A 20,353-nucleotide genomic window follows, 5' to 3' on the forward strand; every position below is an offset into this window, starting at 1 on the left:
TGATTTGCCTTTAAGCAAGGTACTCAAAATTCCCTGACCCTTTTTTTGCTCATCTGGAAAATGGCCATAATTAGTAATACATACTGCATGGGCATGAGATACATGGATCATACGATGTTATCCATATAAAGACATCTAGTGTTTTATTCTAGGAAACACTGGATAATTGCCAGTAGTTGTCATTTCATTCTCAGACCTGTTCAAGCAGCGCAACTTCAGATGTAAGGTGTTATCCCACCATCATCATAAACAACCATTTTCTTCCTCATAACATGTGATTAAGTCATGTTTTCCATTTATATGGTGCACCTGTCTGAAGCTAGCTAAGTGTCAGAGCAAATCACCATTCACTTCATTATTTTATTCTTACCATAGCTTCAGCCCCTGGGGAGATGGGAGAGATTAGTCTCATTTTACAGACAAATTCCAGTCTGAGCTGAGATTTAGGGGTTTAGGGAGGTAAGTGACTTGTCCCACGTCACACAGCTGGTTACCAGCTGCAGCAGGATTCAATGTTGTGCTGTCCCTGTCCTCCTTCTGGGGTCTTCACATCACTTTAGGCTTTTGCGAAATAACCATTTCAAAAATCTTTAACTACATCCAGTAAATGTGACCCCAGATGGGTTAGCAGGGAGACCATGAATGGGAAGAATGTTCTAGACCCAGATCTGCTGTTGGACAGACACATGCACTAGAAGAATGAAGTGTGATGCCTATGCATGTCGCACTGACATCCTCATCATACACTGGGGTCACCAACTCCCTTCCATCAGGACACGGGGCCTCCATATGACAGCAGAGTGAGCCACGCGGGACTGAAGTCCCTGAGCAGATCCCACCCCCAATTCCAGAAAGCATCCCTCCCACACCCACCTGCTTGCCTTCAGAGGCCCTCCTTCCTATTTCCAACCCAGGGGTGAACTGTCTTTTCTTCTTCTTTAATTTTTTTTAGAACAAGCCTTACCCTCATCTCCTGCATTTGCTAAACCAATCCTCTACCGGAAAAAAAGATCTTTCCTCCAAACTCTAAGTGAGCAAATTCAACTTTTCCTTAAAAGCTACTGCCTCCATAAAATGCAGCTCAAACATACTACCCCATCTGCCCAAGTAAGCTCTGCAGCCCAAGTCTTCTACGAATTTATTTAAACAGGTTTTTCTAACTTATTGTATGAGCTCCCTCTTTTCTCTTTGATCTGTAAGTGAGCTAAGAGCCTGGTTTGGGTCTTTCTGTTTCCAGCAACACACAAGGCCTCATGCCTTGCAGAGAACTGGTGCTCAGTGATCCTGGGAATGAGAAAATGATGGAAAGCCCATCTTCTGGAACCATCTAGAGCTTCATCTCTCCCATGTGACACAAACAGCAATCCGCTATAGAGGGTCAAGATATTTGTCAAAATAATTTTTAAATATAATTTGAACACTTTGTCGGATGAAAAATTAAAGCTATTTTTCAGTTTCTCAGATAAATGTCTTAATTCCACCCTATGCATTCCACATGCATAGGAAAGGATTCAATGAACAAAAGCTCTTCAATTAAGCAAATCTTTTTTAAAAAAAAAATACAAAACTGGGGCTGACATGGTGTAGTAGGTTAGGCTGCCTGCAACATCATCATTTCATAACTCTGATTAGAGTCCCAGCTGCTCCATTTACAATTCAGTAACTGCTAATGGCCTGTAAAAGCAGCAGAAGATGGCCCAAGTGCTTAAGCCCCTGTCACCCCTGTGGGAGCCCCAGATGAGTCCTTGCTCCTGGCTTTGGTTTGGCCCAGTCCCAGGATTTGTGGCCATTTGGGGAGGGACCCAGCAAACAGAAGTGCTCTCTCTCTCTCTCTTTTTTTTTTTTTTTTGGACAGGCAGAGTGGACAGTGAGAGAGAGACAGAGAGAAAGGTCTTCCTTTTGCTGTTGGTTCACCCCTCAATGGCCACTGAGGCCGGCGCACCGCGCTGATCCAAAACCAGGAGCCAGGTGCTTCTCCTGGTCTCCCATGCGGGTGCAGGACCCAAGGACTTGGGCCATCCTCCACTTCACTCCCAGGCCATAGCAGAGAGCTGGACTGGAAGAGGGGCAACCAGGACAGAATCCGATGCCCCGACTGAGACTAGAACCCTGTGTGCTGGCGCCACAGGCGGAGGATTAGCCTAGTGAGCCACGGTGCCAGCCTCTCTCTCTCTTTCTCTCTGTCTTTCTCTATGTCCCCTTAATTCTGTCACTTTGCCTTTCAAATTGTAGCATTTGGAGAGTGAACCAGCAGATGGAATATATCTCTTTCTCTCTCTTCGCCTCTTTCTATAACTGTCTTTTGAATAAATAGATTAATCCTTTACAAAATAAAATAAAAATTAAAAAAATTTAAAAATACAAATCAATGCCCAGGGAGAAAGAAGGATTCACTTGATAAAAATTCAAAAAACAAAGGGGAGTTTTAAAAAGACTTACTAGGATGGGAGAGAGAGTAGGAGGTGGGATGGGAGTTAGGGTAGGAAGGCAGGTATGGGGGGAAGAACCACTATATTCCTAAAGCTGTACCTATGAAATTTGTATTCATTAAATAAAAGCTTTCATAACAAATAAATAAACAAACAAACAAATAAATAAAAAGACTTACCATCCCTTTTCAATTTTACTGTAACATAACAGGCCACCCTCTACTCTTAAGCAATCTGTCCCTTATCTGGAGGTACCTTTCTCTGAAGGGAGGAGAGAACTTCCACTTTGACTATGACCTTGTCTAAACATGATCAGAGTCAGTGAACTCAAAGGGCTAGCCTTGGCAGCTCATGACAAGAGCCTAGGGTGATTACTGAGGCCATAAACAAGAGTGTCAATTTGTTAAGTCAACAACAGGAGTCACTCCTGTTACTCCTCATGTAGGATCTCTGCCCTTAATGTGCTGTACATTGTGATTTAATGCTATAACGAGTACTCAAACAGTATTTTTCACTTTGTGTTTCTATGTGGGTGCAAACTGTTGAAATCTTTACTTAATATATACTAAACTGATCTTCTGTATATAAAGAGAATTAAAAATGAAACTTGATGTGAATGGAAGGGGAGAGGGAGCGGGAAAGGGGAGGGTTGAGGGTGGGAGGGAAGTTATGGGGGGAGGAGCCATTGTAATCCATAAGCTGTACTTTGGAAATTTATATTCATTAAATAAAAGTAAAAAAACAAAAAAAATAAAGATAGAAAAAGTATTAGCTGGGAATACAAATATTTTATCAAAATAAAAGAGTTGTTAATGACAAAACCAGAATGGAACTGGCACTCTGAGACATGGCTTCTTTAATTCAGATATTAAAGCACAGGGTTGGGGCAGGTTAAGATGCTGTTTGGGATACCACATCCCATATTGGAAGGCTTGGGTTCAAGTCCTAGCTCTGCTTCTAATTCCACTTTCCTACTAATGCACACCCCGAGAGGCAGCAGTAATGGCCCAAGTAGTTGGGTCCCTGCCACACACCTGGAAGACTCAGATTGAGTTCCAGGCTCCTGGCTTCAGCCTGGCCAAGCCCCAGCTGTTGCAGGCATCTGAGGAATGAAGTAGCTAACGGAATTTCATCCTCTCCCACTCTCTCTTGACTTCCAAACAATGAAAATAAATAAATAAATTTGTATTTAGAGAAAGAGAAAGTAGGGGGTACATACATCCTGTGAATTAGGCTTTCCCAGTAATGCACTCTCCTGGCCAGGTGGGCCACATCTGGGGACTGCTATCCCAACCACACCACAAGGGAACTGCAGTCAAAAGTCCCAGGTCCAGCTGCACTGTTCACCCCATGTTTTCCATAGGTGTTGTCTATCGAACCTCTGTCTCTATCAGTCATTTTGAGACAGCTTTAGTCAACATGCATTCAAGACACATCAATTTCTCCCCAGCTTATCACTGTCCCACTGTGCAGTAACCTGGGGATCCAAAGGACACATCTGGAGGGAAATGGGTGATCCAGACAGCTCTGCTCCCTAGTCTGACTGGAACAGGGGATACACAGAGGATGGCTTCCCTGTGTGGGTCCTGAGAGGTGCCCTTCCATGAGAAAGACACCTCCAAAACAATTGGGATTCATGGTCAAACTTGGAAAAGACTGTAGTAAGAACCTTCCTCTGGAAAATACCATGCACACTGGACATAGCAAGGCTGACGAACAGACCAGAAGTAGAGAACCCCATAAAACTTTGTTTAATTCCAGTTTATCCAACTACAACATTCGTTCCCAGAACACCTTCCAACATCAAAACTTAATTTGGGGAACACTTGAGACTGCTTCATACTTATAGCCATAATCTAGTAAGCAGCTTTCACTTTCCCTGTCCAAGAGTCACTGTTCAAAAAAGGGCCAGTGGAAGAGTCAAGTAGAAATGAGAAGTTTAGGTTTCCTGGCATCACACTGCAAAATAATCTGGAAATTTTATGTTAATAAAAGAAAACACATTTTTTTTTAGCCAAGATAGAGAAAAAAACCATTTTGGGTCACATGACAATAGTCGACAGCAGTATATTCTTTATAAAAATATTTGCTACTGTGGACTCACAACCCAATTCCAGTCTTTCTATGTTATGTGCAAGATGAAGTGCAGAATAGAGTGACTACTTACACCTTGGAAATCAACTTCTCTGTCTACAGCCACAGAATTTTGCCTAGTCATTTCCAAGTAATTCAAGCTTCCCGGACTTGAGTATGAAATTGGAAAGGGAGGAGCCTAAGTCATCTGAAAGGCTATCATCATTCTTTACTATCTAAATTCATTTCAACTATATGAATAGACTTTATTAATAAACTGGCCCTTCAAAAAGACATAGTCATTTGGCTATCTTTGATACCACTAAGGAAATATCCAGAATATCGCATGACAGTACACTGAAAATTCTTTCAGCATCTGAGAACTAATGTTCCCATATTTTTAGATATCCAACTTCCGACGAAAGAAGTTTCGAGTACTCAGCAGTATGAATGCATGCATTGAAGACTCCTAAAAATCAGCTTGTCCATACATACATCACCTAAAATAAAATTCATAAAATTTCTTTTTTAACTTTAAGCATTTCAGGTAATTTAAATAAAAGCTCTTCACGTTTTTAAAGGGAAAACCTTAATTGCAATGAACTGATCTATATTTCAGGTTATCAATGTTTTTAACTTCAACACTTTGAGACTCACACCAACCCTTGAAAAGGTATATTGAGATTTACATTTGAATGTCAATGCTTCTTTCATTTTTTAAGCTGAGAACCATCTCCCTTTCCAAAACACAGTTGGTAAATATGCCACATGGTAACACAATCTGATTCAAAGAGAACACATTCCAGGATTTCCTCCTCATAAAATCTGGGGGAAAGGTAACTGTTAATGAACTTAACACTCTGATGTTAGATTGCACTTTGTTGTCACTCATTCCATTTCAGTTTAGTGATCAAAAGGACCATGTTTGTAAGTAGCCCTAGAGGCAGTGCCTTACCAGTGTAGATGCTGGCATTGGAAGCTGGGATACCAAACTGTGACTCGATGAACTTGGGAATGAAGGTAATGAAAGCAGTTACAATGGCACTCTCAGCTGTGTATGACAAACTCACAAAAAGGAATGTCATGTTGCTTAAGATCCTGACAGCTGCTCTTGGTAGGTCTACAAAATGACAAAAATGACAAATGAATGTTATAAACAATGGATGGAAAACAAAATAAAACTGAACTGTTTTAGAAATGAACTGGAAATAGCCATTTGGCAACATTTGCCACAAGAAAATAAAAATAGAAAGATCTGATGACATTTAGAAGCATCTCCTTTATTAAATCAATTTTTATGACTTTTTTTTTCTTAAACTTTATACCAGGGTAAGGAAATTAAATAAAGTATCTAAAAACATACCCACACACAAACATCCTGACAAGTAATACCCAAGCTGTCACTACTGTTTTAAAAACTGTTAAGTAATTACTTGAATTTTTCATTGAATAAACCATGTTACTCTCTGTTAGGATCCAAAGTCTACTAAACGTAAGAGGACCTGCAAAACAATCCTTAATTATAGTTTCCACTTCACCCAACCACCACTCCCCTGGGAAGATGCACTTGTGAGCTGACCCAGCCCTGACCCTGCACTGCCACTGCCCACAGGGAAGGGAATGGGCACATAATGTCAGAGATCTGATCTTCCAGACTCATCATGAAACAGGAAATAATCATTGCTAGAAAAGCCAAGAGGGACGAGGCCAACTTCTCAGACATTGCTAAGGACTTTGAATTGGAAAACAAAAAGTCCTGAGAGTTCATGGGGAAGGAGAACTCAGAGGTGGGACTTCAGCATCTACAGGGCTGCCCCCACAAGGAAGAGAGAAAAGTTTCATTCCTGAGTTCAGATTTATTTCACAGAACTTGCCACAAATATGCTTCAAGACACAGGTGCAAGTAATGTCATTGTAGTTTGGGTGTAGCAGAAAAAATTGGGAGAAAATACTTAAATGTCCATCAATGGGAAATGTTTAAATAAATTATGGCCTAACCATATGATAGAATTGTATATGGTAGTTAAAAATGAAATAGAGGTGCATGTACTGGCATAAAATAACTCCAAGAAGTATTTTTTGTTAGTAAATAAATCAGGCCACAGAAACACACACAAGTAGAGTGTGTGTGTGTGTAACTAAAATAAAGAACAAACAGACCAAAATATAGTATTTATGTGTGGTCAAATGTATACTTCTCAATATATATCACACCAAACTATTAAGGGTTTGATCTCTATGAAAATTGAGAGAGGAATAAAAAAAGACTCATGGGGCTGGCTCTCTGGTATAGCAGGTAAAGACACCGCCTGCAGTGCCAGCATCCCATATGGGTGCCAGTTTAGCTGCTCCACTTCCGATCCAGGTCTCTGCTATGGCCTGGGAAAGCAGAAAAAGATGGCCCAAGTCCTTGGGCCCCTGAACCTATGTGAAGACCTGGAGGAGATTCTTGGCTCCTGTCTTCAGATCAACTCAGCTCTGACTGTTGCGGCCATTTGTGGAGTGAACCTGCGGATGGAAGACCTCTCTCTCTCTCTCTCTCTCTCTCTCTCTCTCTGCCTCTCCCTTTCTGTAACTCTGCCTTTCAAATAAATAAAATATATCTTTTAAAAAAAAGAAGACTCATGTGTTTATACTTTTGTGTTTTTGCATGTTTATAACTTGAATCAAAGGACATTTATACAATTTTCACATATCCTCATGGAAAAAGTAAACATTGCATTATGTTTAAGAATATAGTCATCTCAAAGATTATACTACTTTGCTCTAACATAATAAAGCTGTTTCATTAAAATTAACAACTTTTACAAAAGCTATAATTCTTAGCCTCCTATCATCAAAATTTAAAAACCTAAAAAAATTAAGAACATTTGCTATTATCATTTTAAAATTCAAATTAAATTTAATGTGTCAAATAATTTTTCCAGTGTCAAATAACATTTTAAAAGGAAGGTTAAGATGCAGACTTGATTTTTTTAACATGTTTTAAATACACCATAGGAAAACATAATTAAAGTACTTCATTAAATTATCCTCTATTCTATTGTAAACACTGTAAATAAAACATTAAATCCAATTTAAACAGCCATTTTTCAAAAGAGGAAATACAAACAGCCAACAGACACATGAAAAAATGCTCAGGATCATTAGCCATCAGGGAAATGCAAATCAAAACCACAATGAGGTTTCACCTCACCCCCATTAGAATGGCTTTCATACAGAAATCAACAAACAGCAAATGCTAGCAAGGATGTGGGGGAAAAGGTACCCTAATCCACTGTTGGGAATGTAAACTGGTACAGTGACTGCAGAAGACAGTCTGGAGATTCCTCAGGAATCTGAATATAGACCCACCATATGACCCAGCCATCCCACCCTTGGGAATTTACCCAAAGGAAATGAAGTCAGCATATGAAAGAGCTATCAGTACCTCCATGTTTATTGTTGCTCAAGTTATAATAGTTAAGATATGCAATCAACCCAAATGTCCATCAACTGAAGACCAGATAAAGAAACTATGGCATATATACACCATGGGATACTACACAGCAGTAAAAAAATAAATTAAATCCTGTCATTTGCAACAAAATGAATGCAACTGGAAAACATTATACTTAGTGAAATAAGTCAGTCCCAAAAGGACAAATACTATATGTTCTCCCTGATCTGTGGTAACTAAAAGAGTACCTAAAAGATAATCTATAGAAGTGACATTGACTCTACGCTGTGCTAACTTTGAACAAGCCTTGTCTCAAATATTGAGGAACAGTTTTTTGTTTTTTTCATATTATTTGTTGAACTCTTTACTTAGTATAGGGTTAATGTTATGTGTATAAAGTTAACTGAAAATAGATCTTAGTAAAAAATAAGAATGGGAATAGGAGAGGGACGAAGAAGAGTGGGAGGGTGGGATGGGAGGGAGGAATCACTGTGTTCCTAAATTTGTATTTATGAAAGGCATGATGTTTGTATACCTTAAATAAAAAGTTTTCGTGTAAAATAAATAAATAAATAAATATAAATATTGAATTCAAAATTTGAAAGTTAAAATTCTCCATCAACAATTAAAGATTCAAATTAAATTTAGCTCCTATGTTGAAAGCCAGTGTGCTGAATCTAAAACATCTGGAGAAAATAGAAAATAAATTTTAATATAAGAAGACAACATAAGCATCACATGAATATTTTAAGAGACAGCGCTATATTAGACTGTTTATTTTAGATTCATTTGGCATGATAAAGTAGGCTTCTAATTTCAAAAGTAACTAAAAATATATATGATGGCTGTTTATTTTCTTTCATTAAAAAATTCTGCTGTTATTTAGGAAGAATTTAGCTAAAATCCATATTTTTCAACAACTTTAAGTGAGCCTCCTTCTTTCTTCCCCCTCCTCCTTTCTCTTTGTTGAGGCTAAAGTTTCACCCTACATGCCCTGCAGGGATAGAGACCAGAGTATCCAAGACTGCTGGTGGCAGTGGGTATTTTTTCACATATGCAACTAAATACATTGAAAGGTGTAGAAGATAGTTTTCCAACTGCCAAAGAAGAAAATTACAAACATGGAAATAGAGACAATGGATTGTCAGAGACTGGAACTGGAGGTATTAGTATGTATTCAAGGTTTAGCCAGGTGGTTAAATAAGTACATAAAATAATAGATGATGGGTAGATGGATGGATGGATGGATGGATGGATTGATAGAGGAAGAGAGATGACAGATAAGAGAGGATGTGTAAGTGATCAGTTTTCATGTGTATGCATACACACATATTTCGCAATTCTGTCTGTTAACAGGGCTTAGAAATAATGGCACCCCAGTAGGAATTAGCACATCTAACACCCAGTTCTTGGTTACTCAGAGCCATTTTCCACTAAATGGAATGAGAGCTCCTTGGTGAAATGTCTAACTTCAGAGTTGCGATGGAGAAAATACAAGATGCACCTAGAAGATCCTGTTGCACAAGAAAGTAAAGAGTTGCTCATGGAATGCTGGGGCCATGTCAGGAGCACACAGAAGACAGCTTGGCAGATTCTCAACAACCAACTAGGACAATGACTCAATGATGCCAAAACTGACAAGAGAAAGTCTAACAGGAACAAGAGATGACTGATCCTCAATTATTCCTGAACTTTGTATATGCTAATTTGCCCATTTGTTTAAATTAATTGATAACCTCAAAATTAATATTCGCAGGACATTTGTAGTCATGCACAGACCAGCAAAAATTTTCAGTCTTCTGACTAGCCCGTTCCTAGCTGAAGTGAAACAAGGTGTCATTGTGCATTCTTATTTCAGTTTCCATAGTATAAACAAGGGTCCTTCTGATAACATATTCCCACATACCTCTCTTTGCTGTGCTTTCTATTAGTAACTTCATGGTTCTAAATGCCCTCCCAAGCATGCTGCTGCAATGTTGCCTGGTGTTGATAAGCACAGGAGGCTAAGAGGTGTCTTGTGGAGAAACTACATGTGTTAGACAGTGCCTCACTCAGGCATGGGTTGCAGTACTCTTGACCAAGAATTCAATGTCAGTGAATCAACATCGTGTATTAAATAAAGAGTCTTTAAATCAAAGTGCATGTAAAGCAAGATTAAGCCCTGACTGGTCGACAGTTACGATGAGTCTGTCAGGGACTCAACCCTGTATCTGTTCTGGGAATAGTGCTTTTGTATGCATTGACTCCATGTTCATGGTGGTTTTACAGAACAGAACAGGTGTGAATAAGAGAAATTAACTGACTAGTCTCAAAATACTTCCCCACAAATAAGTTATAAATTACTTACAGATTTATTATTACATGATACTTACTAGGGTGGAGAAACCTGGCAAATAGAATCTTAAAGTGATCAAAGCAAACCTAAATGGAAATAGAGCAAATGAATACTGTGGGTCTCTATTATATCCTGAGCACAACTTCATTTCAGGAGGAAACCTGCAAAAAATGCATAAATCCAGAGACATCATAAAACCCACATAACCTACAAATTTAATGACTTATACTTTTTAAAAAATATCAAAGTCAGGGCCAGCATTGTTGTGCTGCTTATGATGCCAGTACCCCATAAAAGCACCAGTTCTACCCCCAGCTGCTCCACTTCTGATCTAGGTCCCTACTAATGTGCCAGCAGAAAATGAGCCAAGTACTTGGGCCCCTGCCACCACCTAAGAGACCCAGATGGAGTTCCAGGCTCCTGGCTTCAGCCCACCCAAGCCCTGGCCTTTGCTGTCATTTGAGGAGTGAACAAGCAGATGGAAGATCTCTTTCTGTGTCTCTACCCTTCTCTCTATAACTTAGCCTTTAAAATAAACAAAATATATCTTTAAATAATACTACTACTAATAATAAAATGATCAAGGTCATGAGAACAATGAAAGATAAAGAGTTGATCCAGACTGAAGAGAACTAAAGACACAAAAACTAAATACATGTGATCCAGGATTGGATCTTGGACATCAGTGGCATTATTGGGATCACTGGCAAAATCTGAATGGAGTCCATGGTTTCAGGGCCAAGGAAATCATGGACCCCATTTTCCCCTGTCAAGAGCCATTTGGATATTGATAACATTAGTCGCAGGTAGTATAAAATTATCAACTTCAAAAATTAGCCTGCTGTAGATTTATTGAATCTCAAGTCTCTCCTGAGGTTGCCATGGCAGCACAAGACTTGAATGATATCGTGGGCTTTATATGCCCATGGGCTGGATGTTCCCCGCCCCTGGAGGCCATGCCACCAGATCGATTTTAATTTTCCATCTTTGATGGTTGTCCTGTGGTTATGGAGGAGAGCGTCCTTGTACTTACAAAACACACAATGAACTATTAGGGGGCAGTATGACATTACATCTGCAACTTCCCACAAATGTTAATGATTGGAGAATCAGGGTGTAGGGTAGCTGGAGCTTTGTGTGTGCTATTTCTGTAGCTTTTATATAAATTCAAAATTATTTCAAAACCACAAACTTTAAAAACTGAGTTAGCTAAGAGGTTGTTAAATCCATAAATTTGCCACCAACTACCTAATTTTTTATGCTGCAGAATGCATTTTAGATCAATTTCTTGGTGTCCTTTATAACTGTCATTGTAAAAAGCCTAACAAAGGACAGATAATGAAATAATGATAGCAAATATAATTTTCCTTGATCACTACTAAGAAATCCTACAAATCAATTCCAAGAGCAAGTTGGCTAAAACCAGGAAATGCCTTAGACAGTAGTAAAGTAGAAATAAAATTCAATACAAAACACCAATATTAAAGAGAATGTGGAATAAAGTGGATTCTATTTAGAAATCACTTTTAAAAGAAATGTTAATACATTGGCAGATCTTTGGCTGCTTTCACTAAGATAGCCGCCCCCACACCATGGACACCTGGACCAGATGTTAACTTGTACTCCAATCACACGAGGGCCGTGCTATCATGGATTTAACATGGTCCCTCCCAATGATCTTGCAAACCTTTATTCACAGTTTCGGAAAACCTGAGATGCGTGGTGTGACTGGATGCCCTTGGAAGCAATAAGGAATGGGGTTGACGAGAACTTTTACCCCTGGAGACAATACCACCAAAGCCACATAGATCACAGCAGAACGAGAGGCAGCAGGTATTGAAAGGTTGGCAATTTTTTGACCACTAAGCAAACATGCTCTAGCATGTGTGACTACTTCATGCTCATTCATAAAATAAGTCAACCATTTAGAGTACTTATTACACTACAGTCTTTGTTTAGAAGAAGAAAGCTTTAAATGAGCTTTAATTCCAGCAAATCTGAAAGCTTGATCTTCTTTTGAAGTAGGCAGAGGGAGGAACTTACTTGGAGGTGACTAGCTTGGTAAAGAATGTACACCATTGTGAAGAGGGGTCTACGATCCTGAGGCTCCTTAGGCCAAAGCTACATGGGTTTTACCACGTGACCTGACATCCCAGAATGAGTTAACCAGACCAGGGAAGGAGGCTGGACTCAAAGGCGCTACCCACAGGCAGCCACACAGCTATGAAGGGTGCTGGGGCTCCTGCTGCAAGCAACAATCTACCACTCCCTCTACTTCGTTCCCCTCAGAGAATCTGCAGTGGGACATGCAGAGAAAGAATTGGGCAGGCAGTATGAAAATGACCAGAGTGAGAAAGAAAAGTGAGAAAAAGGCACTGAGCCCCACACCTCAGGCCACCATACAGCGGGACAAGTGACCATGGGCCTTGATGGCAGTGGGCACTACCTATCAGCCAGAAGCCTAGATGTCAGGTACCTGCCTTCTTCTGGAGCCTTTTGTCACATCCTCCATATCTCACATGGCTTTACTTGCTTCAGTCCTTTATACCCTGAAAGCACCTTTTTGCTGTTGTCTTGGACTATAAAAATCAACCCTTTTTTATTTATTTTTTATTTTTTTGACAGGCAGAATTAGACAGAGAGAGAGAGAGAGAGAGAGAGAGAGAGAGAAAGGTCTTCCTTCCATTGGTTCACCCCCAAAATGACCGCTATGGCTGGCACACGGCGCTGATCCAAAGCCAGGAGCGAGGTGCTTCCTCCTGGTCTCCCATGGGGTGCAGGGCCCAAGCACTTGAGCCATCCTCCACTGCACTCCCGGGCCACAGCAGAGAGCTGGACTGGAACAGGAGCAACCAGGACAGAATCTGGCGCCCCGACCGGGACTAGAACCCCGGGTGCTGGCGCTGCAGGCGGAGGGTTAGCCTAGTGAGCCTTGGCGCTGGCCCCAATCAACCCTTTTTTTAAAAAAAAAAAAAAAAAATGACATGTTTGAAAATGATATGCACACGGTGGAACTGACCAAGCCTAGGAGAAGGCAGACCAGCTTCTAGGAACTTGCCCACTCTCACCAAGCCCTGCAGCATTGGGTTCCAGCCTGCCTTTCCAGTCAGAAGCCCTGTGATTGCCCTACCACAGGCTCCAGCCATGGTTGTGATATTTCTTCTCTCTGTACTGTTTACAGCATTCCCCACCAACATCCCTGGCCAATGTCAAACTCGTCCATCAAGCCTCAGCATCAGCCTCTCCTCCACAGGGAGCCGTCTACAGCTGCCCCACACAGACCCTGTGCTCCCCCAACACTTGGTTCATATCTGTAGTCATGAATTCCTCCTTGCTGTGTGTGTCTACCTTGTCTGTTCCCTTCAGGAGACTACAGAGGCCACGAGGACAGGAACTTAGGATATCTGTCCATCTGCAACTCCTAGCATACATCTGGCCTATAGTAGGTGCTCAAAATGTATACTTAGGATGTATTTATTTAACATTCATTCTTTATTACGTCACAGTAATAATTTGTCCAAAACAATACCTAGACCCTTGTAAGAAAATTAAGTTCATTCCAAAGCTATATAACTGCCTGCCGGAGATGGGTTAGGTGTTAAGAATGCATGTCATACAGTGGGTGGTCCACGTGGGGACTTCCAAAAACAGAAAAACATGAACAATGGTGGAATCAATGATTCTTTTTAAAGTATGGTGCTTTTTTAAGATTTATTTTGATTTATTTTAAAGACAGAGTTACAAAGAGAGGTAGAGACAGAGAGAGAGGTCTTCCATGCTCTGGTTGACTCCCCAGATGGTAGCCTGGCCAGAGCTGGCCAGAGCCAGGAGCTTCTTCCTGGTGCAGGGGCTCAAGGACTTGGGCCATCTTCTACTGCTTTCCCAGGCCATAGCAGAGAGCTGGATTGGAAGAGGAGCAACTGGGACTAGAGCCAATGCCCAAATGGGATGCCGGCGCTTCAAGAACCCGCTACACCACAGCGTTGGTCCCAAAGTATGGTGCTTTAAAGCTAAAGAATCCTGAATTAGTGGGCATTTGGTGGAGCAATTAAGGTGCTGTTTGGGACACTCACATCCCACATTGGGAGCCATATCAGGAGTCCCCTCCAGATACCAGCTCTTTGTTAATGAGCACCTGAGGAGACAGGAGGTGATGGCTCAAGTACTTGTGTCCCTACCACCCATGTGGGAGACCAGCTGGAGTTCCTGGCTCCTGGCTTTGGCCTAGCCCAGCCCCAGTTGTTGCAGGCAGTTGGGGAGTAAACCAGCAGATAGCAAATCAATATCTCTCTCTCCTTCTCTCTCTCTCTCTTTCTCTCTTTCTTTCTCCCCTTTTCAAATAAAATGAGAATAGAGAAAAAAATTTTAAAAGAATCTCGAAGGTATTTAGATAAGATTATAAATGACAACATTTTTTAAAGAAAAATTAAGCTGCTATTGGGAGAAGAAATAGGAAATACACAGATGTCATTTATCCAGCATCTCTGGGAAAGAGGTATTTGAGATGCTGGAACCTTTAGTTAACTGAGCAATTACCTCTTTAAGCAACAAATATTTTTCAAGTATTTTTGGTGTGTTAGCAGGGATTACTAGTGAACCCATAGAACCATTTGACATTTTCATCAAGATTCATTTTAGCATATTTTTAACCTTCTATTTGTTTTCTGATTTTTTTTCTAGTTGCAAGAAAATTGCTTCCCTATGAGGTGTCATTCATGTGTTCATTTCTATCTGATCACATCCTGCTTGCACATTAACTTTTCTCTGTGATGTTCTTCTAGAAAGTCCTTCTAAATAAATGAAGGTTATCAATTTTGTTACTTTGACCTATTAATAAAATATCTAAACTTCCGAGATCAGACAAGATCGGGTGCATTCAGGGTGGTGTTAGAAACGTGCCAGGGGATTCCAACTCAATCCCATCAAGATGGCATGTACCAATGATGCACCATCATCATCATCATCATCATGCCATGAAAATCTCAATAACTTTTTTAATGGCCTAGAAGGCTTCCCCCGCCTGTTTCCATACCTACTATGTGATCACATAAAACCATTTTTGTCCATGACTTTTTGTAAAAGTAAAACCAAGAGTTGGCATTACATTTTGATGTGTTAAGCTGCTGCCCGCAATGCCCACATCCCATGTCAGGGCACCAGTTTGAGTCTAGGCTGCCCTATTTCCAATCCAAATTCTTGCTAATGTGCCTGGGAAGGCAGCAGAAGATAGTCCAAGTTCTTGAATACCTGCCACCCACATGAGAGACCCAAATGGAGTTCCTGGCTCCTGTCTTTGGCCTGGCCCAGCCCAACTGTGGTGGCCATTTGGAGAGTGAACCGGCAGATGGAAGATAGCTCTCTCTCTCTCTCTCTCCCATCCCCAGCCTTTCAAATAAATATTTAAAATCCTAAAAAAGAGTAAGGCCTAGCATTGTGGTATACTGAGTTAAGCTACCACTTGCAATGCCATCATCCCATATGGGCACTGGTTTGAGTCCTGGCTGCTCCACTTCCTATCCAGCTCCCTGTTATTGCACCTGGGCAAGCAACAGAAGATGGTCCAAGTGCTTGGACCCACTTGTGAAACCTGAATGGAGTTCCAGGCTTCTGGCTTTGGCTTGCCTAGCCCCAAGTGTTGTGCCACTTAGAGAGCAAACCAGCAGGTGAAAGGTCTCTCTTTCTCTCTCTTTCCCTCTCTCTCTCTCTCTTTCTCTATAACTACAAATAAATATTTAAAAGAAAAACAGGAAAGTCAGCTGCTTATCATCTACAATATGGCCACTTGGGACCTCTGTGCCCCCACTTCTTGCCATTTTCTTTGAAACTAATGACCCTGTGGGTTACCCAACCACAAGTCTTCCCTCCCCTTCAGAACACACTAGCAAGTGGTATTTCCTGCTGTGTGGAAAACAGCAGAAGAAACTGGATGACACTGGTACAGCACAGTCACCTCCTGACTTAGCCCACGGAGCCCTGAGCCACTTACCTACAGCCAGGAGAATGGACACGCTGCTTCTGGCCCAAAATATATCACTAGCAGCTACTGGCCACAGGATTACCTTGCTTGTTTAAATTTGGCACCACTGAGCATTTGAATATACAAGAGGTTTTCAAAAAACTCAAGGAAAATATATATTATGAAAACACAATGCTTGGACTTCAAATTTGTACCAAAAATGAACTTATATTTTGATTCTACTTTCCATGGACTTTTAAAGCACCCTTGTATATTGCTAAGCAGATACTGCTCTGATGAATAAGCCCCATTTATTCCACACTGACTGTAAGAGAAGGTTTTCTGTTTTAGGGATTCTTCATTGCCAGGCTGGCTACCATTTACCTTTCACTTCATAAGCTTTGTGTTCCAGTCTAAAGGTTTGGCTTTACCGTATGACTGCACAAGCACAATAAAATAAAGGCAAAACAGAAACACAACAAAGAATTAGAGCTTCAGGAAACACAACAGAGCAGACCATCAAAACCAGGAAAAAGAATTGAATATGGTCCTTTAGCTCTTTCTCAGACTAGTCTTTTTAGACTGGTCTCTATGCTTCCTGGCAACCACACCAAAGAGTGATACCAGGATGTTTCAAAAAGTCTGTGGCAGCTAGATTGAAAGGATAAGTTTATTTTGGTGTGAGAAACATTTGGAAATCCAAGGCCCTGCGGTGAGGGGGTGTCTCTGGCATACTTAAAGACCAGCGATGAGCCCAACGTAGCTGAAGCAGAACAAACAAATGGGACTGAAAGAAGTAGGTGGTGCTGAAGAGTTCACCAGGGGTTAGACCAGAGGGGACTCTTCTGTGAGTGCGAGGGAAGACTGCAGAAGCTTTGGACAGAGGAGCAGCGTGTTAACAGGCTCCCTCTGGTGCCGAGTGGAAGACAGCTGAAAGGGACGGGTGGGAAGCTGGAGGAGCAGTCAGCAGGCCACTGACCTTTTCTTCTCATCCCATTCTACTCCTTTCTCTCTCACATCTACTTCCTAGAATGCTGCCAAATGCCTGGTCAAACCTCCCCACTCCTAGTAGGGAAGAATTCAGCATAGGCCTAGAACGCACACTCTCCAAGGGATGGCCCTCCCTCGCCTTCTCAGTCACATGTCTCCAACACGCCAACCACCATCAGCTCATTCAGCACTCTCAAATACACCTACACAGTCTTGCTATCTTCCAGAAATTCTCCTGCCATCTCACCTCCACCTATGGAAGTTCTCCCAGTCTTTGGAGATCATCCTAAATCCCACCTCCTCCACGTCACCTTTCCTACCTGCCTTCAGTACACCATGCCCCTGTGTCCACCCTCTTTGGATAGTCCTTAGTATGTTTCCATCTCTTCTTGTCTTCTCTTCCTCAGTGGGCTCCAAGCTCTCTGATAGTAGACCAGGGTTCCTTAACCTTCACAATGACCATAGGCCTTCTATAACAGGGAATACTCACTGAATTTAATGGGGCCAACATTATCCTTCAGTGGACACAATTCTGAAACTCCCAACAGCTTCTCTCAATCTGTGCATAACCTTACAGTAACTTTTATTTAGTCAGCATTATAAATATACAAGAGCACTTCAAAAAGTTCATGAAAAATGGAATGGAAAGAATTTATTTTGGTGCAAAAGCAATTTTGAACTTCATGCATAGCTTTTTCATCATATGTATCTCAGTACAAAAATATTTTCATAATATGCAGAAATGCTTATTATAAAAATATTATGCATGGATTTCCAAATTGGTTTTGCATCAAAATAAACCCACACTTTTAATTCCATTCTTCCACAAACTTTCTAAACTACTCTTGTACCAGTTGCACTTAAACAGACAAAACTCTAACCCAGAAAAATCTGTTACATTTCATGCTAAATTAGTAATGCTAAGCAATTAAGTTTGAAAGACTAGAAGTGGACACAAAAACACAATTTTCCTCAGGGTTAACTGTCAGCAAAAGTTTTCTACATAGGAAGATGTCCAGTTAAATTTGGAAGGCTTTAAAATGCTGGGCCTCAAACCACAGAAAAATTGATCTATTTAAATATTTTAAGCATTTATTTTTATTGGTAAGACTTTGATGGAATCAACGCTAACCTCTTTATGGGGAGGTAATGCAGACACACTGAAAATTTGACTTTCTTTTTTGTGGTGTTTTTAAAACAGCCCTATTCCTGCATAATTTATAATAAGAATCTGAAAACACTGAGTCAGATTTTCCCAATGTGTCATTAAAATGTGGAGGTGTAGAGTTAAAAGTGCAGTGTATTTTCCTCTAGCATTCTATGCAAGAGAACTTCCCAGAAGGGCACCCCCTGGAAGGCCCAGATCATTTTCTTCTTAAGAAAGTGTAAGTTACTAACTTAGCTCTCTTTCCACCTCCTTGTTGAAGAAACTAACGTTTGTGTCCAGATGCAAAATAAAAACCAAAAGAAACCCTGTACCAGGAAACACAAGGCAAAAGGATCTAGAACTCAGACTCAGATTCAACTCAAAATGAAATCCTTGAACCATTGTTTAATGTGAGGCCATAACAGTGACTCTCAGCTTTGTAATACAAACTATATGAATGGCAGAATAATTCCCAGGGACTTAATCTGTCCTTTTGAGAATCAGAGAGCTATTAGACTTCCTATACGGGATGTGTATTAGACATGCTAGAGAACATCAATGTGTACCAGGTAAATACTAATTAATTTGAAAGATTCCTGCCATGGAACTCCAAATCCTATTAAGCCAGGTGGCACTAATGCCATCTTACATGTTAAAGTGATCATATTAAGTGTGTAACTGATCATATAGATAGGATTAAGTGTCAAAGGGATTACATACATAAGAACAAGTGTCTGATAATAATAATAGATAGAATTAAAAAGGAGAGAATGCTCCAACAGGCCACACAGCAGACTCATGGAACGACAAACAACCTAAACAACATTCTGACCTCAGAATCAGCCCTTAAGGCATTCGGATCTGGCTGAAAAGCCCACGTGAGCATTTCAGGCATGGAAATCCAGACACTGTGGCAAAAAATTATCTACATGAAGGATCTCTGTGAGTGAGATCCCAGAGGAAAGAAGGGCCATCAAAGAAGGAGGTATCTTTCTCTGAAAGGAGGAGATGTGGGGAGCAACTCGGACTATACTGTTACTGGAATTAAGACTTATTCTATGCATCTGCTCTCCCACAATATGGTGCTGGGAGAGAAGAAAACAGCTTCTGCACAGCTGCCTCCAGTTCAGCCAATAAACTCTAGGACTTGCTCCTGATTGGAGGAGAGCAGCGTACTCGGCGTGTGGGCAGCCGAGTTAGGATTGGCGGAGGAGGACTATAAAGGAGGAGAGAGACGGCATGCACCAGGAACATCTAAGGGGAACATCTAAGGGGAACACCTGTGCAGCCCCCAAGAGAGCCGGCCGGCGGTGTGCCGCTCCCCTGCGGAAGTGGGGAATGTGGCAGGGGGAACCGCCCTTCCACGGAGGTGGAAGGGACAGTAGCCAACCCGGGAAGAACCAGCAGCAAACCCGGGGAGGGCCGAGCAGACAAAAGAACAGCGCAGGGTCCTGTGTCGTTCCTCCACAAAGACGGGGAGCGACAGGAGAGAACTTCCACTTTGATTATGGCCCTGTCTAAATACTGATGGAGTTTGTGAACTCAAGAGGCTTCCAGAGCCTTGGCAGCTCATGACAAGAGCCTCAGGTGGTTACTGATGTCATAAATAAGGGTGGCAATTGTTAAATCAACAACAGGAGTCACTGTGCACTATTCCCCATGTAGGATCTCTGTCCTTAATGTGTTGTACTATGAGAATTAATGGTAAAATTAGTCTTCAGACAACACTTTATACTTTGTGTGTCTGTGTGGGTGCAAACTGTTGAAATCTTTACTCAGTGTAGAGTTGATCTTCTGTATATAAAGATAAATAAAAATGAATCTTAAAGAAGAATGGGATGGGAGAGGGAGTAGGAGGTGAGACAGGAGTGGGGGTAGGAGGGCAGGTATGGGGGATGAACAGCTATGTTCCTAAAGCTGTACTTATGAAATTTGTATTCATTAAATAAAAGCTTTCTTTAAAAAATTTAAGAGATTCTAATAA

At 41.0% G+C, this 20,353-nt stretch overlaps 1 protein-coding gene across 3 annotated transcripts in view; it reads right to left on the reverse strand.

Annotated features, from left to right (window-relative positions):
- Positions 1-20,353, reverse strand: part of SLCO5A1 (solute carrier organic anion transporter family member 5A1) — a 183,987-nt gene that overhangs the window by 55,605 nt on the left and 108,029 nt on the right. For 2 of the 3 annotated variants that reach the window (XR_011389128.1, XM_002710462.5), the window contains exon 5: positions 5,458-5,622. The exons of the other annotated variant lie outside the window; for it this stretch is intronic. Coding sequence is in view for 1 of the 2 variants with exons in the window: in XM_002710462.5 (XP_002710508.1) it covers positions 5,458-5,622 (165 nt within the window). In the remaining variant the exon portion in view is untranslated. The remainder of the gene's footprint in view (positions 1-5,457; positions 5,623-20,353) is intronic. 3 annotated transcript variants of the gene reach the window in all.

Source organism: Oryctolagus cuniculus, chromosome 6, assembly GCF_964237555.1.
Source record: "Oryctolagus cuniculus chromosome 6, mOryCun1.1, whole genome shotgun sequence".
NCBI lineage: Eukaryota > Metazoa > Chordata > Mammalia > Lagomorpha > Leporidae > Oryctolagus > Oryctolagus cuniculus.